Source organism: Camelina sativa, chromosome 15, assembly GCF_030686135.1.
Source record: "Camelina sativa cultivar CO46 ecotype springtype chromosome 15, ASM3068613v1".
Classification (NCBI taxonomy): Eukaryota; Viridiplantae; Streptophyta; class Magnoliopsida; order Brassicales; family Brassicaceae; genus Camelina; species Camelina sativa.
The window spans coordinates 4,831,105-4,853,310 of record NC_141894.1 but is presented as its reverse complement, the minus strand read 5'-3'; the positions used below and the strand labels follow the sequence as shown (position 1 = coordinate 4,853,310).

Genomic DNA, 22,206 nt, shown 5'->3' with positions numbered 1-22,206 from the left:
CCGAACCAAACCGGGAACCATGAAACCCTAATCTGCAGAACGAAGAACTCGTTTGCAGCCGCCGCCCATACTTGCGGATACTCAGCCGGAACAGGACCTCCGGTGAGCCTGGACGACGGTAGCCGAACAGATACGGTGATCCAAGATCCATTTGCCGTCCTGCCACCGTAGAGCCGTTTTGGGAAGGAGGAAGAGATCCGATCTGCCTTTTGTCGAGGAGGTTTTCACGCTCAGTCGTGAGAGAGAGAGGCAGCAGGGAGTAGATAAGCGGGCCTTCGATGGTGGTTTAGCTTCGCCGGATCGGAGACTACCTCCCCTATCGTAACCGATCCCGCGAAGCCTCCAAGATCTCCAATCCTCCGATCTATCTGCCTTCTTCTCTCGTTCGTCGCCGTGAATCTCCCTCTTCCACTCCGCGTAGCAACTCCTTCGGCAGAGCTCTTGCCATTGGCGTCTCGCGAATTCTTCTCCTCTCCACTGCTCCCTTGATTTCGTCCATCAGCTTCGCCGGTAACATGCAAAGAGTCGCGAGTGAAGAACCATGGGCCGAGGGGTCCTCGCAGTCACCGGAATTGACGGAGGACCCAGATCGGAGCACGAGCTTGTGGTCAGAAGAAAAAGAAACGGTGGGAGAGAAAAAATTGCCGCGCGTGTATCACACTCGCTCGACTTTCTCTCTCGACTTTTTTTAATAATGTCAGATTGTCCATTTTTATTCCATGTTACATTCTTCTTTTGTTGTTTTTGAATTGCAAAGAAAGTGTAAAAGGAATATGAATCATTTTTTTACAAGTATGAGTATGACGACTAAAATGGGGTTAGGTCCCTATTTTTTTCCTATGCATTTGCGTTTGTGTTCATGCTTATGCTGTTATGCATATGAGTATTGGTGTGGTAACACAAACGAGCAAGCATAAAGACAAAGAAACAAAGTGTAGCAATTACCTTTGACATTAATTGAAACATGTCCATGTAGAAAAGAGAAGAGTTGATTACTTTTGACATTGATAGTATTCAGTTGTTATGTTTGCACACTTTGTTTGACGAGAGAGATACCTATACACGAAAGGAACTTAGTTGAAAAGGAAAATAAATATAATAATGATATAGTTTTCTAGCTAAGTTCACGGACCCATACATCAGTCAAAGCCATTCCACATCTTGTGAAGGTAATAGTCTTCACAGACTTGTATCAACTCTTTTTATACTGATATGACACTGTAGTCTTTGTTTCCACAATTTCCATAAATACTCTTCAGTACAATAATTCACCAATCTTAACTTTCAAAAGTACTGAAGTTGTAAAGCCAAATTATAGCATGTGCGACTTGTGAGTGTGAGAGGTAATGGATACTCGACCATACCAGAAAAGTTCGGTCCAATCCTTTAAACTAATTATAATTTTATAAGCATTCATTAACTTTATATGTGGGTTATACTTTATTTATTTTTGGTCAAATTCAACTCAAATCTTTCACTTTCGTTGTTTATTAGGACAACGAAAAAATAGAACGCGATAGGTGTAAATTTTTTTTAAAAATATCTTTCATCTAGATCATATCTTTCAGTTAAGAATTATAATAATATCTTGAAAAATATGATAGTCGTCTCGATCTAATAAAATGTGAAAACGAACATGGGAAGAAACTTCTATTGTTATACGTTAATTAATTTATGTGGGATGCATTCTATTAATACTTTTGTCTGTCACATGGATGAATTGATGATGGATCTATTAATAATTTAAGTATGAATTTATTGCCTACCGAAACATATTTATTTATACTTTTCTTTGGCAAAAAAGAAGATCGCGTATTCACATTTTCACGTCTCTTTCTTTACAACAGAGAAAGAGAGATAGAGAGAGAGATTGCATCTTATGCGGCGACATGGATCATCATCATCAAGAAACGAATCCTTTGAAGGAGCTTGTCTCTCTATCTTCGTCTCCTTTCTTCTCAGCCTTGAAGATCAAGAAACCTATATTTGTTGGGATCTCTCTTCTCACCAGCTTCCTAATAATCTCTGTCGTCGTCGTCGACTTTGCCGGCTTTGAGCCTTATCAATGTATTGGATTCTTGTATTCATCGCGTACCCTAACGAAGGAACGAGGAAACGAGGATGTATGCGACTATTCATACGGAAGATGGGTTCGTGGACGCCGTGATGTGGACGAAACCTTTTATGGAGAAGAGTGTCGGTTCCTAGATCCTGGTTTCCGTTGTCTGAATAATGGAAGAAAAGATTCTGGTTTTCGAGAATGGCGATGGCAACCACATGGCTGCGACCTTCCACGGTAGTAACTTTATTCTTTATGTAATTTTGCTTGGACCTTAAGGTATTGGTTGATTTTGGTTCTGAGTAAAACAAACATCTAGGGCTTAGGGTTGCAAGCAATTCATTGATTCACTAGAGTTTTAGAGTTATTACAACCAATGCTGCTAACATCCCACTTTCATTTTAATAAGATTTTAAATTTGTCCACTTTAATTTTAGTTGGTTTTGTGGGGTTGAAACTTTAAACCTTTAGTTATGAATCTTGCGCCAATCAAATTCAAAATTTTAACTTTATTTGTTAATTTAACGTGACTTTGTTTACTTGTGTGACAACAATAATAGATTTAATGCAAGTGATTTTCTGGAGAGGAGTCGGAATGGGAGGATTGTGTTCGTCGGAGATTCTATCGGAAGAAACCAATGGGAGTCTCTTCTGTGTATGCTGTCACAAGCAGTGTCTAATAAATCTGAGATATATGAAGTATATGGGAACCCTATAAGCAAGCATAAAGGTTTCCTTTCAATGCGATTTCCGAATCAAAACCTAACCGTTGAATATCATAGAACACCATTTCTAGTCGTGGTTGGTCGGCCACCTGAGAACTCACCGGTAGATGTCAAAATGACGGTTAGAGTCGATGAGTTTAACTGGCAGTCTAAAAAATGGGTCGGATCTGATGTTCTAGTCTTCAATACAGGACATTGGTGGAACGAAGACAAAACCTTTAACGCGTAAAGACTTCTTGTGCAAATTCAACATTCTGGTAACAAGAAAAATGTGGTTGATGAGTCTTACCGGGTTTCTCTTGTTGTTGTTGTTGTTGTTGTAGGGGTTGCTATTTTCAGGAGGGAGGGAAATTGAACAAGACAATGGGAGTAATGGAGGGATTTAGGAAGTCTTTAAAGACATGGAAGTCATGGGTTTTAGAGAGACTAGATTCTGAGAGTAGTTATGTCTTCTTCAGAAGCTTCTCTCCTGTACATTACAGGTCAGTTTCAGAACTAATCAAAGAGGGACGGATCAGATGAAAGTCATTAGAAATTTGACCAGGTTTGAGCTTTTTGGGTGTTCGCAGGAACGGGACATGGAACTTGGGTGGTTTGTGTGATGCAGAAACAGAGCCAGAGACTGATATGAAGAAAATGGAACCTGATTCTATCCACAACAATTATATTTCTCAAGTAATCCAAGAAATGAGATATGAACATAGTAAGGTTAAGTTTCTGAACATTACATATCTGACTGAGTTCAGGAAGGATGCTCATCCTTCGCGGTATCGAGAACCGGGAACTCCTGAGGATGCTCCTCAAGACTGCAGTCACTGGTGCTTACCCGGTGTGCCTGACACTTGGAATGAGATTCTATATGCGCAGCTATTGGCAATGAATTACCGGACAAAATGAAAAGAGGTATAAAACTATATATCGCTTCCTTCTAGTCATAATGGTATTTCCTCGACTCCTTCGGTCTCATTTTCATTTGTTTGCAGTTCCTTGATTTTCTCAAGCTGTCTCAATAAGTTCAACCTTTCGGACCCGTATGTGGATGGAATCTGAATGAAGGATATTATCAAAAGTTAGTCAAGGAGAAGGTTTTGAATTCTGATGTATAGAGAAGGCATGCGTACCAGGCCTGGCACATATCTCTGAATTCCAGCCAGCATGGCTGCGTGACCAACCGCTGTGACCTGTTCAGAATAGCTTACTCATTATATTAGTCCCATAGACTAGAAAATGAGAAATGTTAACACTGCAGAGGTTGTGACACAGGTTTGTCGAAAGCAACTATCTAAAGATGTAGCTTAGAATATTTCAGTGAAAGTGTATAACATGATCAGAATTACAAAAAGGTGAACATAAACTTCTCTGGAAAGGTTATTTTTGACTTACAGGAAGAAGCATTAGAATACCGATGGGAATAACTGATGCCAAGTCAGTCATGGTTCTGCGCAGGGCTCTCTTTTCTTTTCCTGTTAATTCATCACCAATCAGAGACCTCCGAAGTAGCTGCACAGCAGCTGCTGAATCGATAGCAAGAAGTTGAGTACCTTGCCACACGTCCTGTAAATGTAAAAAAATTAACAAAGCTGACAGAGGAAAACACGCCATATAGTTTTAGTCTCTAGAAGAGATATTGGTACCGTGGTGGTTTCTCTTAGCTTTTGAAGAGTTTTCTCAATCATGTTTTCCTTCTTTGGAGTCTGAACCAACTGAACATTTTCCGTTCTACTGCTTGGTTGAGGAGTATCCTCAGAGATTCTTTCCTGTAAAATATGAACACTTGGTGACACAAAGAACGCAAGACCCAACATTTTGGATTACTAAAAAGGAGCTGATTCGTCATCTTCTACCATGTTGAGAAGTTTAATCATGAACATAACAGAGCACAGAATTAGGCTAGGATGTCATTATTCATCATACATGGTTTGACTTAATAAAATGATGGTTAATCCAACTGACACGCTCTGTTTGGTAAATATGTCATCAAATAAGTGCATTATTGAAACTAGCAATTTGACAGTTAAAGAAATTTTGCTGCAGTTACTAACCTCATCATCTACTGACTGATCAGTGCTTCTTTTGACCCGGTTTTCCAGTTCTATCAGCTCGTTCCTTAGAATATCGAATCGGCTGATCTCATTTGGTTCTGAGTCTATGCTAAGTAAGTTTCCACTGGATTTCCCAATAGATTCATCTCCCTGCATATGCAAAAAGAATTCCTGAAACCTTTATCAATGGTGGACTGGAAATGGCTGGATTTTAAATGCATCATCTTCATACTAAATGAAAACGAAATACACCAAGTAACTGACTGAACAAACACAGAGTACTACGCAGAAGAGTCATCAGATTATTTCAGGATACTACATATGCAAAGCCCGTTGCCAGAATACTTTAGATAATATTATCAAAAATTGGAGCTTACCGATAACACAGGATCAGGCTTCTTAAATGGAGGCCGTACAAAGAATCCCCAGAATCCACGACTCATACTAATGAAGAGTAAAACAACAAATACGTCATTGTGACCAGAGTGTAACAAAAAAGTATTCACGCTTATATTATCTCAAACTAACACTGTAGGTGCGAAAAGGAATAATAATAAGCAATAGGTAGCGTACCTTTTGCCTTGTTCAACAGAACTAATTGCGTTCTTTGTGTCTTTCCCTTTAAAATACCCTTTTTGTACCACGTAGGATTCCTGAGAATCATTTTTATCTCCTCCCTGAGTTCACCATATGAGGTTTTAGTCTCCCACACAAATTAAAAACACAACATGCACTTTTAATTGTTTCTTTCTTATCCTATAGTGAGACTGATGCTGCACCGCGTAAAGAGGGATCCAATTGGTTTGTTTTGGTATAATCACTAGCAGGATCAAAACAAAAAGTGACAATGAAAAGCAAGAACCTGTTGCAAGGAAGCTGCTTTGGCTCTAAAAGTTGCCTCCAGAAATTCAGCCTCTTTCTTAAGCTTCCGTATTTTTTCTAGGTCAGAGCATGCGGCTTTTATTTGTTCCTTCCCAGACGATGAGTTTGAAACATGCAACTCCTGTAGCAGGTTTTCCAGTCTCACGAGGGCTTCATCTACACTTTCTAGGGCCTGGGGACTATGTATTGTTAGTATATAATGTCTTCAATATGATAACAATCTTAACAGGAACCGGATCCAAGTAGTGTACGAAGTACACTAACCTTGTCAAATGAGTTCGACTCTCTAACAATTGATGAAGCATTCCTGTCAACAATAGGTTTTTGTTACTTCCATCCAGCATCACACATTATCCAAATGCAGACAGTCTGCTAGACTGATAGTAACTGATAAAGGCAGACTACAGAATCATGAATGTGACAAATGCAAATTTAATGGAGGTGGCCTTCAAGGATGCTTCCCTTACAGTTTGTTGTAACTACGACATAATTGTAATTTTCCAAGACATATGCTTTGAATTTTGCTTGAAATTTATGTTTCTCACAGGTACACTCTCAATTAGTAGAGTATACCAATCAAGCAGGAAAGAGATTTTCCAAATGCAGGCATATATGTATAGATTAAAGAGAGGGAGTTTCCGTTATCTTACTTGAACATCCCCAGTTCTTCTTTACACCGAACCAAAGTCTTGTGCCTGAACATTAAGAAAGACAGTCAGCATGATAACGATTTACTTCCTTTATTGTCCAAATATTGAGTAGACAATATGTCTAATACCCCTTGGATAAGAATTTAGCTGCCTTGACATTAGAAGGATTCTCTGGCCATTTACTGTACTTAATAAAGCTCTGTAGCCAATAAGAGCAAACATCCAACAGTTCGGGAATAACTTCATAATTAGGTGGCCCTTCTGGTTTGCTCTTATGCCCATGTGATTGTTTTGGAGGCTGTGTGCTAGTATTGTTTGGATAGAAAGGAATCCAGTCTAGTTCTTCGCAAACAAGCTACACAATAAATTTCCATGAAAAGATATCAACACAGTCCTTAGAAATTTTCTACCAATGATTTGATTAATGTCTAGTCTACCTCGACATACAGCTGGTATGAACTGATGGCTGAAAGTTGAGGATAGTACAGGACGCTGCCCCCAATAAGATGCCTGAATGAAATAGTTCATGCGTATAGTGATAAGCAAACACAAAGTTACAAAAGTGTATGGGAATGGAAATAGGGTGAAACAGTGACAATTACCTAACAAGGTCCTCCAAAGGATTCTCCAGGGAATCAAAACCATTTGCAGCTAAAATAGACTGTGTGCTCCTGCCTAAAGCAATGAAGAAACCAAAAATTGCTAAATCTCTCTCCAAAACCTGCAAGGCACCAACAGGTTTCAATTAACTTCAGAAGATTTATATACAAGTATACTGCCATAAATCTTATAGGATAATACAACCCAGATAAACTTGGAATCACTGTTTTTTACCAAAAAGGAACTCTGAAAACTAAAGTCTATCAATATTTGTTCTTGGGAAGATTCCTTAAATTTCTAAACTGTTTGTGCCACTTCCTCATGTTTGAATGGCAGTTACAAGGAGAGTGAGTAGTCTAGAAAAGCTATTATGCTCATATTCAGACATCAAAAAGAACTCATATGACCACTGGCACAGAAAGCCTAAAGCTTCTTAGATGTATCCTCTGGACGGTTCTAATCCTTACCTCTATACTCTCGGATGTTGTTAACTTTGACCATATTTTCTCTCGATCTATAGCTCGCTGCAGTTGTTTCTGTATAAGATCGACCCAGAAAACAACTTCATCTGTAGCAACGTCACCATTTACTCTGCACCCTGCTGCGCGAGGACCAAAATGAGTAAGAAATTCTCTTTGTAGGCCTATGCTTTTGATTGAATGATACGCTTGGGGAAGTGGAACGAAGTCTACAAGTTTTTCCATCAATCTTCCAGTTGTATCTGGAATCACAGAGAAGAAGGGCGGGCAGGAAAATTTTGCCGGGCCAACTTTCGTTAGGGCTGCAATGCAATTGAGCACAAGCATGAGAAGTGACACCTCAACCTCATTACTTGCAGCTGTGGACTTCCCTTTTGGATAGCTGGAATGAACCATAAAGAATTGTTACTTCATCAAAACCTCACAGTCAAACTAGTGTTTTACAGTACTTATAAGGTGAGATTCGAATGCTTTAAACCAAAAATGGACATTTGAAAGAGAAAACATACACAGAAGTGGCAGCAACAAATCGTTGGTCTCCCTCTATATAATTCACAAAAGATGTCACTGTGGAAGGAATTTGCTCGGACCAAAACGATTCATAGGCTTTAGGATGTTTCGAAGATAGATTTTCTCGTATCATATTCTCAAGGGGAGCAGCTTGGCGTGATAAGCTGTTTAATGCCAAAAAATTTCACAAAATCAAAAACATAGAATAACTCAAAGGTTGGGTTATAGCACGACAAGTTCCAGAAAGATATCTAACATTGATGAAGGAAGATTCCTCAGAAGAATATGCGGGAAATGTACCACAAAGTAACACAACTGGAAATCTCAAACAATCTTTGCAAAGGCTAAAAAGTTTGTGCTCACTAGTTAACATAGCCATCCCCTGAGATTCATTAGGAATAGCGTCTCCAACTCAGACATTGCATCAATAAATTTAACTATTTCAGATAACTATCTATCTATCAGTTAAGTAAAGGAAATCTAATCTCTTGACAAGGAAGTAGCTGACATAAACCTTTATGAAGCAAAAACGTATTAACAAGTTGTGCTCATGTCAAATGCCACAGATTCAATAATAAACTTGTGTAGTAGTACCTCCTTTGAACAAAGACATTAATATCCTCGTCTCTGTAATTTCCTCTAGATGAAATCTCATTTACTGCTTGCAGTAAGGAGTACAGAGAAGCCTGTGAAACATGAATGCAAGTTGAGAACTGAGAATATGGAGACAAAAATATCGACAAGAAAACACCCAGCCTAAAGATAAGTACAAACCTGATAGGAAAGGGTCTTCACCCATGCGTTTTTATCAGCACCAAGCCAAGTCACAGAAAACCACGAAAACCTAGACGGAGAAATCTTTTCTATAACAGCCAACTCAATAGTTCTAGCAGCATCGTGCAAAGACTGAATCAGTCCATCACAGCTGTTTTCATATTCTACTGCTCCAGCGAAACTTGTCCTCACCTCCACAGAATCACTCCCAGATCTTGGCTGTGGACTTCCATTAATAGCCACTCCATCTTCAGCAGATGCCAATACCAGCCTCTGTGATCTCCTCCAACCTTTGCTCTTTTCCAAATAACCATATCTTACAAACAAATGGCTCCTACTAGGATTGCTCCAGCAATTTGACAAGTACTGTACCGTCTTTTTACAGGATATGAAAGTTACAATAGACATCCTCCGCTGACTTTGATTTGAAGAGCTACAGAAAAAAAAGAGATTCAGTATTAAGCACTGGTGAAGATGGTTGAGTAAATAAAAAAAAACCCCAAATTAATAAATAAATCGCAAAGGATCACAAAATCGAAGGTTACCTTGAAGATACAAGACCAGGTCTCTGTAGTCTAACTGCCATCTAACATCAATATTTTAATCACGATTTTGGTTTGGTGAAGATGATGATTGACGAGAATGAAGAAGACGAAGTAGAAGTAGAAGAAGAAGAAGAAGAAGAAAAGGTGACGTGGCATCAGGAAGGCTCGTTTTATCCTTAAACCCAAAAAAAGTATATACCCAAAGATACTTCCGTGAAGGTCCAATTATATAACGCCACGTATGGTATTTTCTTACTACGCACCGTAACATTAACAATAGACGACGGCGACAGACAAACAAAGAAGCTGAAATGTAAGAAAAAAGCAGAGGAGAGGAGAGAGTTAGAAGAATCAATCACAGTTTCATCAACAATGGCGGATCATCATCATCATCATCATCATCATCATCATCATCATCATCAACAACATCGACCGAATCGTCTATCAGTACCAACACCAACAATGGGAAGAACTTATCCTTCTTTCCCTTACACTCCAACTCCAACACCTTCAAAAACCCGTCTCTCTTCTTCCTCCTTCACCTCCAGATCGATCAACAACAACACAAGATCATCACTTTCGTTTCTATTTCTAATCCTATTCTCTCTTAGATCTCTCTACTCTCTTTTACCTTTCCTTCGTTCTTCTCCTTCTTTCTCTCTTTTCCCTTTCTCCTTCCTCGTCTCTCTTCTCTCTTTCCTTTTCTCTCTTTCTTTCTCTTTCTTCTCTCCTTCTAAGAAAGGCCGCCATCAAAATCGTTCCTTTCTCTTAATTTCATCTCTTTCTTCCTCTCAATTCAAACTCTTACTCGCTAAATCGTTTCTTCTTGCTTTCGTTTTCCTTCTTCGTTTCCAAGCTCTTCGTTACTGTAGTGCTGCTGCTATGATCTTAGCTGAACTCTCTGGTACTGTCTCAGCTAGAGCTTTATCTTCTGATAATGGTGGAATTGGAACTCGATCGTCTAAGGTTCGTGGGTTTTGCGTTTTGTTTTCGGGGTTGTTGTTGTTATCAATCAGCTGGGATCGTGTTGATTGCTTCCCGTTTTCATCATCTGTTCAAAGCTGGGGTTTTTGGATTTACCCTAAAGAGAATTGCTTGAGGATTTGGCCTTTGTTGCTTCCTTTTCTATCTGGGTTCTTGGCTTGTTATGAGAAAGTTTCAACGAATTGGGTTGAGATCAAACAATTAGATCAGAAACGAGTTCGGTTACTGTCTCTGTTTTTAACCACTCTCTTGTTGTTCCCACTTGCTATTTGGAGTTTCTTCTTCTCTGCTAGTGGTGATGATACTGTCTCTATTGGGAATTTAGGTTGGCCTTTAGCTAACACTGTTGTATTTGGAGTGTTGTTGAGTGAGAGTTATAATGATGATAAGTTTTCGAGTTCGAAGAAGAAGGATTCAGAAAGGGAGTTTCTTGTTACGTTTTTATGTACTATTGTGTTGGAGCTTTTCTATTTTCCTGAGCTATCTCTTTGGGGATTGTTGTTGTGTGGTTTGTTGCTTTATGTTGCTGTTAGAGAGTTGGACTCTGTGAATCCAGAGTACCAAGAGATTGGGATGGAATCACCTGAGTCTTTCTCCACTACGTTTATGAAGCCTATACGTCACATTTTGAGCGAGAAGAAATCGAGGAAGATTGCGTTGTTTCTTTTGATCAATACGGCGTATATGGTTGTTGAGTTTGTGGCGGGGTTTATGAGTAACAGTCTTGGTTTGATCTCAGACGCTTGTCATATGTTGTTTGATTGTGCTGCTTTGGCTATTGGGCTGTATGCGTCTTATATCTCTCGTCTTCCTGCAAACCATCAGTACAACTATGGCCGAGGTAGATTTGAAGTGCTTTCTGGTTATGTTAACGCGGTTTTACTTGTTCTTGTTGGGGCTTTGATTGTGCTTGAGTCGATTGAGAGAATCTTGGATCCTCAGGAGATTTCTACAAATAGTCTTTTGGTTGTTTCAGTTGGAGGGCTTCTCGTGAATGTTGTCGGGTTGATTTTTTTCCACGAGGAACATCATCATGCTCATGGTGGATCTGGTTGTGCACATTCTCACTCACATCAATCCCATAGCCATAAACATGAGGAGCATCATGAGCACGACCATCATCCTCAGCAGCATTCCCATAGCCATAATCATGAGCACGACCATCATCATCAGCATTCTCATAGCCATAAACATGAAGAGCATCATGAACATGTCCATCATCAGCATTCTGATAGCCATAAACTTGAGGAACATCATGAGCGTGACCATCATCATCATTCCCATAGCCATAATCACGAGGAGTGCAACCACAGTCACGACCATGAGCATCATTCTGATCACAAACATGGGAAAGGCGAAAAGACAGAGCATCGCCACATTGACCACAACATGGAAGGAATCTTTCTTCATGTTTTGGCAGACACAATGGGGAGTGTTGGAGTTGTGATATCGACACTCTTGATCAAATACAAGGGCTGGTTAGTTGCTGATCCAGCCAGCTCAATCTTCATTTCCATCCTCATCATCGCTTCAGTCATTCCATTGCTCCGAAACTCTGCAGAGATTCTACTGCAAAGAGTCCCTAGAGCTCACAGGCATAACCTGAAAGAAGCTATGAGGAACATACTTAAGACTAAAGGTGTTTGCAATATTCAGAGGCTGCATGTATGGAGTTTCACGAACGCAGACGTCGTGGCGACCCTCCATCTCCTTGTATCAGCGGATTCAGACAAGACAAATACTAAGTTACATGTCTCACGTTTGTTAGAAGATGCAGGAGTAAAGGATTTGACGCTACAGGTGGAATCTGTTAGTTCTTAGCAATTGATACTGGAGACACGAATTAATCGTGCTTGCTGGTGTGTCTAGTTCTACTTTGTGTTATAGGCCTTTTTGATCATTACTAAGAAACTGAAATGAAAATTTCAATTTTGTATTAAAGAAAAAACAATCACACTTTCATTTTTCCTTTTAAAAAGATTAATACAACAAAACACAAGGCATGATGAGTAATTTACACAAATGATTTCAATTTTACAATAATGATGAACAGACATGTACTGTATATAGGTTTTTGATTAGTGTCTTTTCAGAGCGACGCCGGAGATGACAACGAGGATGATGAAGAAGACTACGGAGACAAAGGCGGAGACAACAGCTCCGCTGGATTTCTGACAGAAGTCTCCAAACTGTTGGCAAATGGGGAGCCAGTTCGTGTTCTGGTTTCCACTGTGTGCTAGATACGATATTGCTGCCGCAGATGAAGCAGCCCCCATGTTCAACGCCAGAACCCCCTGTCCCCAACACGATTCTTATTATTTTACAGTTTTACTTAATACCAGAGTTGAAGTAAACTTAAGAAAGAAAGCGTAATGTAATTTGAAGAGTTTGAGAATATACAGTGTCAAGAACAAGCAAGAGGAGTCTTGGGGCAGTGGCAAGAGGGCGAAGGATTGTAACGACGGATATTGGAAGAGACAGAACGAGATATCCTCCTACTAAGGCCATGGCGATCACAAAGAACCTGAAGTAAAATTATGACCTAATTAGATGACTTGTTTCACAAGAAATGGAAAGAATCTATATGATTGATCAAACATTTATAACTCGTACTGGAAAGTTGGTAGATCGTCGTAACTAGCTTCGAACTGTAAGAATTGTGTGAAGAATGGAAGAGTCTCGTCACTTGTTCCCATAGTTGCAGCAGCGGCTAAAGCTGCAACAATGGCAGCTAAACGGAGGAGGAAGTCGAAGATGGCAAGACCTCTCTTGTATCCACCTGAGCCAGTAGCTGTGTGGTCTCTAGCAACACCTATTAGAGGAGCTTTGCCTTTCATGGCTGAGCTGGATTCTGCAGGGACATCAATGATAGTAGCTTCGTGCTTCATATCTCTTAATTTGTTTCTTGCTACTTAATCTTGTGTTGCTTTGAAAGTGGAATATCAGTAAAAGTTCGATGCTTTGGTGGTGAATGAGCAAAAGGGATTAGGCATTGGGTTTTATAAGGTCTTTAGGGCTTTGGTGGAATCAATGGAGCAGTAGGAAATGGGGAACTGAAGAGTAGTTGCTTGCCTTTTTACTCTCTCCACAATAATTAATTAAAGAGATATGGAGTTGGCAACATAATACAAGTCAAAAGTCTAGATTTAACTAAAATATTTAGTGTTTTCATAATTGAAAAGTCTTTCACTGGGTCCTCACATCTTTCATTTCCCTAACCAATAAGGAATATGCCAACTTTGTTCTGATTTTCATGGGATTAAGCTTAAGCAAGATTTTTAAAATTGCTATATAATGAAATAGTTTGGACACTGATAAGCTTTGGCTATAACTATATTTACTATCATATGATTCAAAATCCAGCACATGAAACCAAGCATCCTAAAAAGCCTTAAACCCCCTAACTGATACACACAACAACTTGATCTCTCAAATGAGAAGAAAAACTCCAAATACACTTCCACCTAATGACTTCCCAAGAATCATGTAAAGCTAAACTAATAGTGGTAGGAGACAGAACCAAAAAAAAAACAAGAGAAGGGTGATTTTACTGTTCTTTTTACTACACAAGCAGTAATCTAAAGTCTAGTTCCTATAGTCTTGGAAGTAAAAAGCAGGAAGAGCTCATGGACTCTTTTTCTTTCACACCTTTTCCTTGACGGGTCATGAATCTGCAAAGACATTGACATTCTGCAGCAGCTTGAGTTGCCGGATATCTAACTAGTGGAGTCCAATCTCTTCTGCGGGGATTGGGTTGGTAAAGAGGAAGGTACAGGAGCAGAACCATTGGCCTTGAGAGAAGGAGTGGCTTCTCCAGTAACGCTTTGTCTTGATGCTGCCAAGTCATTTGAGATTAAGGGATCATCTTGGACCTCTTTCTGCAGCATTTCCATTCGCTTAAACGATGGCACTTCACCTTTGCAGTACTTTCTCCACATATTCCGGTATGCAGATTCAAGAGCAACAGCAAAGGAAGGTCCATTACAAACAGGAGATCCAGCCATTAGATCCCGGAGACTCATTCTCAATTTAGCAAGAGCTGTGACATCAGAGGCTAGATCAACAGATAACTGAACATATTCGTCCTCGTTTTTAGCAACAAGGTGTCCTAATCCTGATTCAAGAAATGGTTGCATTAGCTAAAAGATGTAACGAGTATAACCAAATCTGGCAAAAGAACCAAACTTTGCCGAGTGCTTACCAACTTTAGTGAGAAGACTGACACCAACATTATGCGCATGTACTGAACCAGCCATTGTAACACATGGAACTCCCATGTAGAGAGATTCACAGGTAGTGGTAGTACCAGCATAAGGGAATGTATCCAAACTGCATTAAATGTAAATTGAATATGTGAATCTATTCGCCGCGGTGTTTTACAGAAAACGATGTGTCAAATCTTACCTAATATCCATTAAGGAATAAGCTTGCATATGGTCGTGGTTGAAAAGAATCAATGGCAAGAGATCAACACGCTTTGATTCTAACCCAAGCTGCTCCAGCGTCGTGAGAAACCTCTGCCTAATACTATCGCAGCAGAAAGGTTTGCATTTTACCACTAAGCGAGAATTGGGAACTGCACACAGTATCCTAGCCCACACTTGCAGCACCTTAGGAGTGATCTGATTTGCACAAACATAGAAGTTAACCTATCAAAACATAAAAGAGATACGAGGGGGGATAGGTGTGTATGGTCCAAGGACAAAAAATATCTAACCTTTGCGAGATTGTTGAAACTACCAAACGTGACAAAGCCATTGGAAAGTGCAGGTGTTGGACAAACAGGACCAGCCTCTGGGGAAGGTGTATAACAAAGAAAACACTCTGGAAGCCTAACCAGCTCCTCGACCTGCCTGCAATCAAATCCACAAAATAAATCAGCAGTACTAAGGTTTATCTTTGGATCACTCCCAAAACCCAAAAATTTCATCATGAATTAGTACGTACTTTTGTTTGGTATCTAATGGATCAGCCAAGGGATCCGTAATTCTGTAATCAACAGTGGGCAAGCCCGTAGTATTTGGATAGCCAATCCAAGTAACCTGGTATTTTAGAAAATAAAGTAAACTTGAAATGGAAAGTCATAGGAAAAATCCAAAAAAACAACATAAGATAGAGTTATCTATTCACTCACCTGAACAGGTGCTGGTCTGCAGGCCATTGTTCCCAACTTGTTGTTTGCCGTATGACCAGTGAGTTCTACCAAAATGTCAATTTTGTCTTCTCTGACCATACTTGCTATCTTTTTCTCATCTATCCCGTATATATCCTTCCAAACTCCACCTTTCTTCAACACTTTATCCCTAAACCTGTATGTTTTTGCATCTGCCTGCAAAACCGTGAGAGATCAAGGATTGCTTTAAGGGGAAAATGCTACGAGAAAACAGAAAATGTATTGCTTTGAGGGAAAATGTATTTCTATAGGTAAAAATCCTACCTTAACTACCGCTGAATAAACCACCACCTTGTACTTTGTATAATCATGATGCGTAAGGGGGGCTTCAATGAAATAAGATACTGAATGAGTGAAGAAATCTGGTGAGATATATCCGATGGTGATAGGTCGCTCTGGATCTTTCAGATTGTCCCATGAAGTGTATTGCGGGTGTAATCTTGTGAAGCGCCAACCCCAGTCTCTGTGGTCATACGAGTTTTCATTGTAAGACCCATAAAAGCAGTATAATACAAATCTACACTATTAATAATTTATGTGCATACCTATGAGCCTCAAATAGTTTGTCATCGAGTCCTTCATTTATGTAGTTCATGGCAAGCAATCGGTTCTACGTAAGAGACAGGCAAGTTTAAAACACATATATTTCAACCTTATATCAAGAAGAGCATGCTAAGTATAAATACCTGGCCAGCATTGCGGGAATCTGGATCTATCTTAAGGCATTCCTCATAAGCATCAATAGCCATAGTTATATTTCCAGCATCTCTGTAAAGAACACCTACATTTGAATCGCATTATGAAAATGGTTATAACAGACACTAAACGACTCTTAGCGCCAGGGAGGTAGGAAAAAGAAAAGGACACGAACATAAAATCAAAATCTAGAAGGAATTAAATTTCCAAGCATTGGTTACACACAAGGAAGCTCAAAAAGAACAGAAGAGTAGATAACAAACCTAAGTTGTTAAAAGCTTCTGCATACGTCGGATTTGCAAGGATGGCCTTCTCGATCATGCTGGCAGCAGCATCCATTTTCCCCTGTAATATCAGAGGAATTGACATTCTATCGATGCTGGAGATTCAATTAAGAAAACTGAAAGCCGCCCTTAATTCATACCTGGACTGTGTAGACGACACCAAGGTTATTAAGCGACTGCGCAAAATTGGGTTTGATTGATAGAGCCGTCTACATAGGTTGGGAGATATTATTACTAGCCATCGAACACAATGAAATTCTCATGAATTGCTGCAGATATCTGCAAAAACAATACCTGATAACACTCCACAGCTTTATCAAGGTTGTCACGGTCTTTGTAAAGTACTCCCAAATTGTTGCAAGCCTCAGCACAATGTGGATTGAAGTGGAAAGCAAGCTCGTAGAAGACAATTGCCTGCACATTAAGAACGCAATCATGACACAGATATATTTCATTCTTTGAAATATAGGGATATACATTCTCCGCCCATGTTCTTGTAGTTTTAAATTAATTACAAGAACTATACAAACATGGGAGAAGGATCAAAGTATAGGTAGTTAAACTTATCAAGATAAAGATCATTTATCACGCAAGTACTGTGGCGAAGAAAATATAAACACGCAATTACTGACTAAAAGAAATGAGTAAAACACAAATTAAATACCATGTCAAACTTCAGCATTTCACCATAAGCCACCCCAAGATTATACATAGCATCTGCATAGTGCCAGTTATAATAGAGAGCCTTCTTGTAATATGCCACTCCTTGGGTCACATCGCCTTCAAGTTTAACCTGAAATATCATTGACAAGTCAGATGTACTCGCAGCTCCACAGCTTCTCACCAATGGTAAAAGAATGATTAAGACACTGTAAACTGTAAACCAAAATTTTGAAGGAAAATCTGTAGTAGAGAACAGAAACATATTCCAATGTCATTGCCGTGACTTAAGTAAAAAGCACACACAGCACAAAAGCCAGCTAAATAAAACGAAGTATATAATGAATTTTCCAGAAGGCGCCCCCTTACAAAAAGTTATCCTTAAGTTACCAAAATTATGATAAAAGCTACGGAAATTTACCTTTGTTCCTAAATCTGTCAGAGCTATGGCCATATTGTTCTTCGCAATCTCAAAGTTTGGAGACACAGCTAGACATCTAAATGCAGAAGAAGAAAAAGAAATATCAGTGCGACACTTATACCTTCAACTATGTAGCTAGCAACCAATCGAAACTTAGCAATGAAATAACAGATATGCTACCTCTCATAACAAGTGATTGCCATCTCCAAGTCACCACGGTTCTTATAGATGACACCCATGTTACAATACGCTTCAGCATACATAGGCCTCTCAAGTGCAGCCTTCTCGTAGCAGCTCAAGGCATTGTCATATTGCATCATTTCGGAGTATACAACACCTAAGTTGTAATATGCAGGCTGCATAACGAAATTAGAGCGTAATTAATCAGAGAATCAGTTAAATGGTACCAACAGTGTAAAAAGGTATCAACTGTGTGAATTGGTAGAGGATCAGAAAATTTACAGCATAGTGCGGGTCAATCTTAAGGGCTTCGTAATACTTTTGAATTCCCTCCTGGGTGTTCCCAGCCAGCTTCAGGCTAGTTCCAAGGTCGGTCAAAACAATTGCTAAACACTCTGCTGCTGGCTTGTATGATGCATCAGCCATCAGTGCTTTCTGGTAGGACTGTGCAAAATATGATGATTAACAACAGTTAGAAATTGGTTAACGTAGAAAAAGAAATCTAATGCATATCACCGAGTTAACAAGGTTTACAGCCTAACTATGCAGCACTCTCAAATGGAAAATCACCACAGATAGAAGGTAATGCAAATGTCATACCTCAGCAGCTTCTACGAGGCGCCCTTCTTCTTTATGAAGAATACCACAGTGGGTGAGGGCACAAGCATTATGCGGATCCAACCTGACAGCTTCAGAAAAACAATCGAAAGCTAGATTCCCTTTGTTTTGCGTCTGCAAGCATATCCCTTTCCCAATGTGAGCTTCAACATTCTTGCAATCTTTCTCCAGCATAGTCTCATAGAGAGCAAGCGCATCAGCAAACTTGTTTCTTGCCCGAAGAATATTGGCATAAGAAAGTGTGTCGTTCCCTTGAATGGCCTTTTGTGATGGAGACAAAACACCTGTGCTAGGAGATGACCGAGGTCCATTGGAGAAACCATTCTCTACCACTGGTGACCTCTCTTTCTCAGTATTATCTTCCAACCCAACCATTTTTGCACCTAAGAACTTGTTTACCTTCAAGGAAACAAACACAGCACATAATCATTAATAAGTGAGAAAAGATTAAGTCTTGCACTGCTGAAAAATGTATTGAAGCTAAAGAATTGATCTTTTAACAGTATCAAGTCCAACTCATCACATTCAATTCAACAAAACCCTAAGATTAAACAAGTGGAGAAATGTGCAAAAAGATCACACCTTTGAGATATAAACCCTAGGAATTAAACTAAAAGAAACGATTAAGAAGAGAATGCATCTGAACAAGAGAGTAAAATGAAACAACCAAGTTGCGATAATTAGGGTTTAACGATAACTTACCGAGGAACCTGACTCTGTAGTGACGACGAAACTCTGAAGCCGCTAGAGACGACGAAATCGAGAGGGCTAGAGAAGAAGGATAGCTTTGAGTAGAGAAGACATAGGAGAAGAAGCTGATCCCCCGGCCCTCGCTCCTCAAGAAAACAGGAAAGCGTTGATTGATCAGTAGCAAGCAAGTTAGGGATTTTTATAAAACCTCAGAGAAGTTGAAGCGGTGGAGTCGTCGCTTGGCCGTGAATGGAAGGGAGCGGAGGCGGAGAAGGCGACAGGGTAGCCTCTATTATAATAAGCTCGGGGACAAAGCGCGAAGTGGTACGAGGTCGGTCCGAGCCAGTGGACAGAGGCAACGACTCAGATTAGCTTCTCTCTCCTGGCTTGTCTCTTTTTTTTTCACGGCTGGATGATTGTTTCCTACTTTTATTTTTATTTTTTTAATATAATATGACAAAATAGACAATAGTAATTATTTTGCCAAAAGAAAAAAAGGAAATCAGTCAGGTAATAAGGAAAAATAATTAACCCAAGATATGAAGAAACAAAAAAAAATAATGATGTCCAGCTTAGGAAATTTTTATTTTTCATTGACCAGAATTATAAACCAATCTCTCTTTTTTTTTTTACTGCAAAAAGAAAAAAAGTCTTTATATGTATCAAAAAAAAAAAAAAAATCTACTTCTCTAGTTCTCTTGCAGCGAGATTGATGATGGAGATATGGAATTATTGGCATCTCTATAATTTGCTCAATACTCACATGTGAAACAAGTTGACTTCGAAACTATTGGTAAAAAGGAAAAACATATCTTTTACCCAACCAAAAAAAAAACAGATTTGGTGGTGCATCAAACCGGACAAAAATAAGTGGTTTGAATAATAAATTAATTTTAAAAATTATAACTAGGTAATATTAGGTCCAAAACCCATACTGATATCCAAACTTATAGATAACTAGATTAGGACCCGTCCGATGTATGAGTTTAGAGTTTTTAAAATAAAATAAAATTTAACAAAAAAATATAAAGTAAGTATTTTTAGTAAGTAAAATCTATCTATAAAAGTAAATAGATACACCGAGGTGTCCAATGTAAATATATGGTGTAAAAGGTGTGACTCTGCGGTTAAGACTATTAATCACTTTTTTTTTTGAATGCCCTCACTCGTGGGAAGTTTAGGATTTATCTCTAACTCCGGTCTCATCAAACGGTTTTCCATATGAGTCGGTGTACTCAAATTTGGATTTTGTTTTCTGGAGGGATGTCTCTCAAGAGGGTGATCCTGATCAACTTCTTCAATTACCATGATTTTTATGGGCAATCTGGAAGACCATAAATAAAATAAAAAAATTTAAGGTTTAGAGATCGAGACGAATGATATAATTGCTCAGGCTTTGGGCGATAAGTTACCCTGGGAAGAAGCGCTATCTTTTACGGCGGTCATATCGGCTCTATCTCTGTCCTCGGATGTCCAAGTTTCTTCACCTTGTTGCCAAATTGATGGTTCTTGGAAAACAACCAATGAACATTCATGATTGGGCTGGTTGTGTTGTATTGGTGAGGAGCAAACCTTGTTGTTGGGGGCCAAGTATCTAAGACGGAGCCCCTCCCCCCTGCATTCGGAGTTAGAAGTGTTGTTGTAGGCCATGGAGCAGATACGTGATGAGTTACTCACTATGGTTCATTCCCCTGAATATTGGCCATCCTTCTTCAACTTGCTCGATGAGTTTAATACGCTGGAGTTTTTTCCACTATTCTCCATCTCTTGGATCCCGCATGCGACAAATTTGAAGGCGGATTATCTTATCCGTGCTTCGTATTCTCTTATCTTTGAAGTTTCTTTTGTAAACCCCTTCCCTCTGGCTTGAGCAACTAACCGAGAAAATTCCTTTTAATTTATTATTTGGTTGAAAAAAAATAGATACACTTTTAGTCAAAAGAAAATAATTGTAAATTAGTTCAAAAGTATTAAAATTAAATTAAATTTAACAAAGAATATATATTTAATTATTTTTGTAAGTAAAAACAATGTATAAAAGTAAAGAGATAAACTTTTAGTTATAGAAAATAGTTATTTTTTTTTTGCTATAATACACTAATGTATATACATTTATAAATCTACTGTCTACATTATCACTAAAAGTTTATTTGTACACACTAATATATTTTACTGTTAAAATATACTTTTTAGTCTTAACTACTACCAACAAATTGTCTTTATGAACACATTAAATAACCTATTATATGTCTTTTCACTTTAACATTTTTATAGTTACAAAAACGCATACGTTAATCTTACATACTTCTATCATATATATTACAATAGCAGTCATTTGAATAAATTATTTGATTGGTGAAAAAAATATGAAACGATCTTTTTTTTTTAGTTCAACAATCTTTTTCTTTATGTAAAGATGAGTATTTACATTTTTTTAGAAACAATAACTAATTGTATAATTTTCACAATCATTTTTTTTATCTTATATAAAAGTAATCTTTTTCTTGTAATATAGCAACTAAAAATTAAAATAAGTAAACAATATTATTATTTTGAATTTTATGGTATATATATATATAATTTATCTTATAATTAAATTTTAAATAAAATTAAGTTTTATTTTATCTATTTAATCTTATATAAAACCTTTTTAGGTTAGGTTTTAAATTTTTACATTTTTAGTTTTTAAAATTTTAATAACTAATTGACATGTGTCAATATCTGAATAATATAATTGACACGTGTAACGATCTTGTTAATGAGTAATTTTGTCATCAAGGTTTATATAATTGTATAATTTTCACAATCATTTTTTTATTTTATATAAAAAATAATCTTTTATTGTAATATAGCAACTAAAAATTAAAATAAGTAAACAATATTATAATTTTGAATTTTATGGTATATATATAATTTATCTTATAATTAGATTTTAAATAAAATTAAGTTTTATTTTATCTATTTACTCTTATATAAAACTTTTTTAGGTTAGGTTTTGAATTTTTATATTTTTATTTTTTAAAATTTTAATAATCAATTGACATATGTCAACATATTAATAATATAATTGACACGTGTTACGATTTTTTTAATGAGTAATTTTGTCATCAAGGTTTATATAATAAGATTGAGTTTTTTTTCTGCAATAATCAATGTTTACAAATTAACATTTTATACCTCTAATAGTAGAGTAGAGGTCGTAGGATGTGAGCTCTGAATTCAACTCACAGATCT

General features: G+C 38.0%; 5 protein-coding genes across 7 annotated transcripts; 2 read left to right on the top strand and 3 right to left on the bottom strand.

The window, feature by feature from the left end:
• The first annotated feature begins 1,773 nt into the window (after window positions 1–1,773).
• LOC104745363 (protein trichome birefringence-like 8) lies at window positions 1,774–4,126 on the top strand. Of its 2 annotated transcripts, XM_010466571.3 has the most exons (5): window positions 1,774–2,296; window positions 2,620–3,009; window positions 3,108–3,266; window positions 3,354–3,687; window positions 3,768–4,126. In XM_010466571.3, the coding sequence occupies exons 1-4, from the start codon at window positions 1,890–1,892 to the stop codon at window positions 3,679–3,681; spliced, it is 1,284 nt and encodes a 427-aa protein (XP_010464873.1). In that variant the 5' UTR covers window positions 1,774–1,889; the 3' UTR covers window positions 3,682–3,687; window positions 3,768–4,126. The 2 variants fall into 2 exon arrangements, with proteins under 2 accessions (XP_010464873.1, XP_010464872.1); XM_010466570.3 differs by having other exon boundaries at window positions 1,803–2,296; window positions 3,354–4,126.
• Window positions 3,413–10,236, bottom strand: LOC104745364 (uncharacterized). Of its 2 annotated transcripts, XM_087487754.1 has the most exons (19): window positions 9,267–9,431; window positions 8,722–9,154; window positions 8,542–8,633; window positions 8,204–8,329; window positions 7,947–8,111; window positions 7,426–7,819; window positions 6,961–7,079; window positions 6,796–6,868; window positions 6,487–6,713; window positions 6,359–6,403; window positions 5,973–6,015; window positions 5,689–5,880; window positions 5,400–5,503; window positions 5,204–5,270; window positions 4,827–4,976; window positions 4,419–4,541; window positions 4,168–4,338; window positions 3,906–3,965; window positions 3,413–3,830 (listed from the first exon to the last, which is right to left on the bottom strand). In XM_087487754.1, exons 5-19 carry the CDS (start codon window positions 8,078–8,080, stop codon window positions 3,717–3,719), a joined length of 2,016 nt encoding a protein of 671 aa, XP_087343880.1. In that variant the 5' UTR covers window positions 8,081–8,111; window positions 8,204–8,329; window positions 8,542–8,633; window positions 8,722–9,154; window positions 9,267–9,431; the 3' UTR covers window positions 3,413–3,716. The 2 variants fall into 2 exon arrangements, with proteins under 2 accessions (XP_087343880.1, XP_010464874.1); XM_010466572.2 differs by lacking the exon at window positions 8,204–8,329 and having other exon boundaries at window positions 9,267–10,236.
• LOC104745361 (uncharacterized) lies at window positions 9,639–12,273 on the top strand. Its single transcript, XM_010466568.2, has one exon. It carries the CDS (start codon window positions 9,639–9,641, stop codon window positions 12,069–12,071), a length of 2,433 nt encoding a protein of 810 aa, XP_010464870.2. The 3' UTR covers window positions 12,072–12,273.
• Window positions 12,180–13,233, bottom strand: LOC104745362 (casparian strip membrane protein 2-like). The gene is made up of 3 exons (XM_010466569.3): window positions 12,864–13,233; window positions 12,651–12,774; window positions 12,180–12,544 (listed from the first exon to the last, which is right to left on the bottom strand). The coding sequence occupies exons 1-3, from the start codon at window positions 13,136–13,138 to the stop codon at window positions 12,329–12,331; spliced, it is 615 nt and encodes a 204-aa protein (XP_010464871.1). The 5' UTR covers window positions 13,139–13,233; the 3' UTR covers window positions 12,180–12,328.
• Window positions 13,234–13,570: 337 nt separating this feature from the next.
• On the bottom strand, window positions 13,571–19,674 carry LOC104745360 (putative UDP-N-acetylglucosamine--peptide N-acetylglucosaminyltransferase SPINDLY). The gene is made up of 18 exons (XM_010466566.3): window positions 18,985–19,674; window positions 18,265–18,681; window positions 17,947–18,108; window positions 17,665–17,840; window positions 17,485–17,560; window positions 17,068–17,196; window positions 16,698–16,817; window positions 16,544–16,612; window positions 16,383–16,464; window positions 16,110–16,204; window positions 15,969–16,033; window positions 15,688–15,886; window positions 15,385–15,579; window positions 15,198–15,292; window positions 14,968–15,103; window positions 14,655–14,872; window positions 14,452–14,579; window positions 13,571–14,364 (listed from the first exon to the last, which is right to left on the bottom strand). Exons 2-18 carry the CDS (start codon window positions 18,655–18,657, stop codon window positions 13,967–13,969), a joined length of 2,736 nt encoding a protein of 911 aa, XP_010464868.1. The 5' UTR covers window positions 18,658–18,681; window positions 18,985–19,674; the 3' UTR covers window positions 13,571–13,966.
• Between the last annotated feature and the right edge of the window lie 2,532 nt (window positions 19,675–22,206).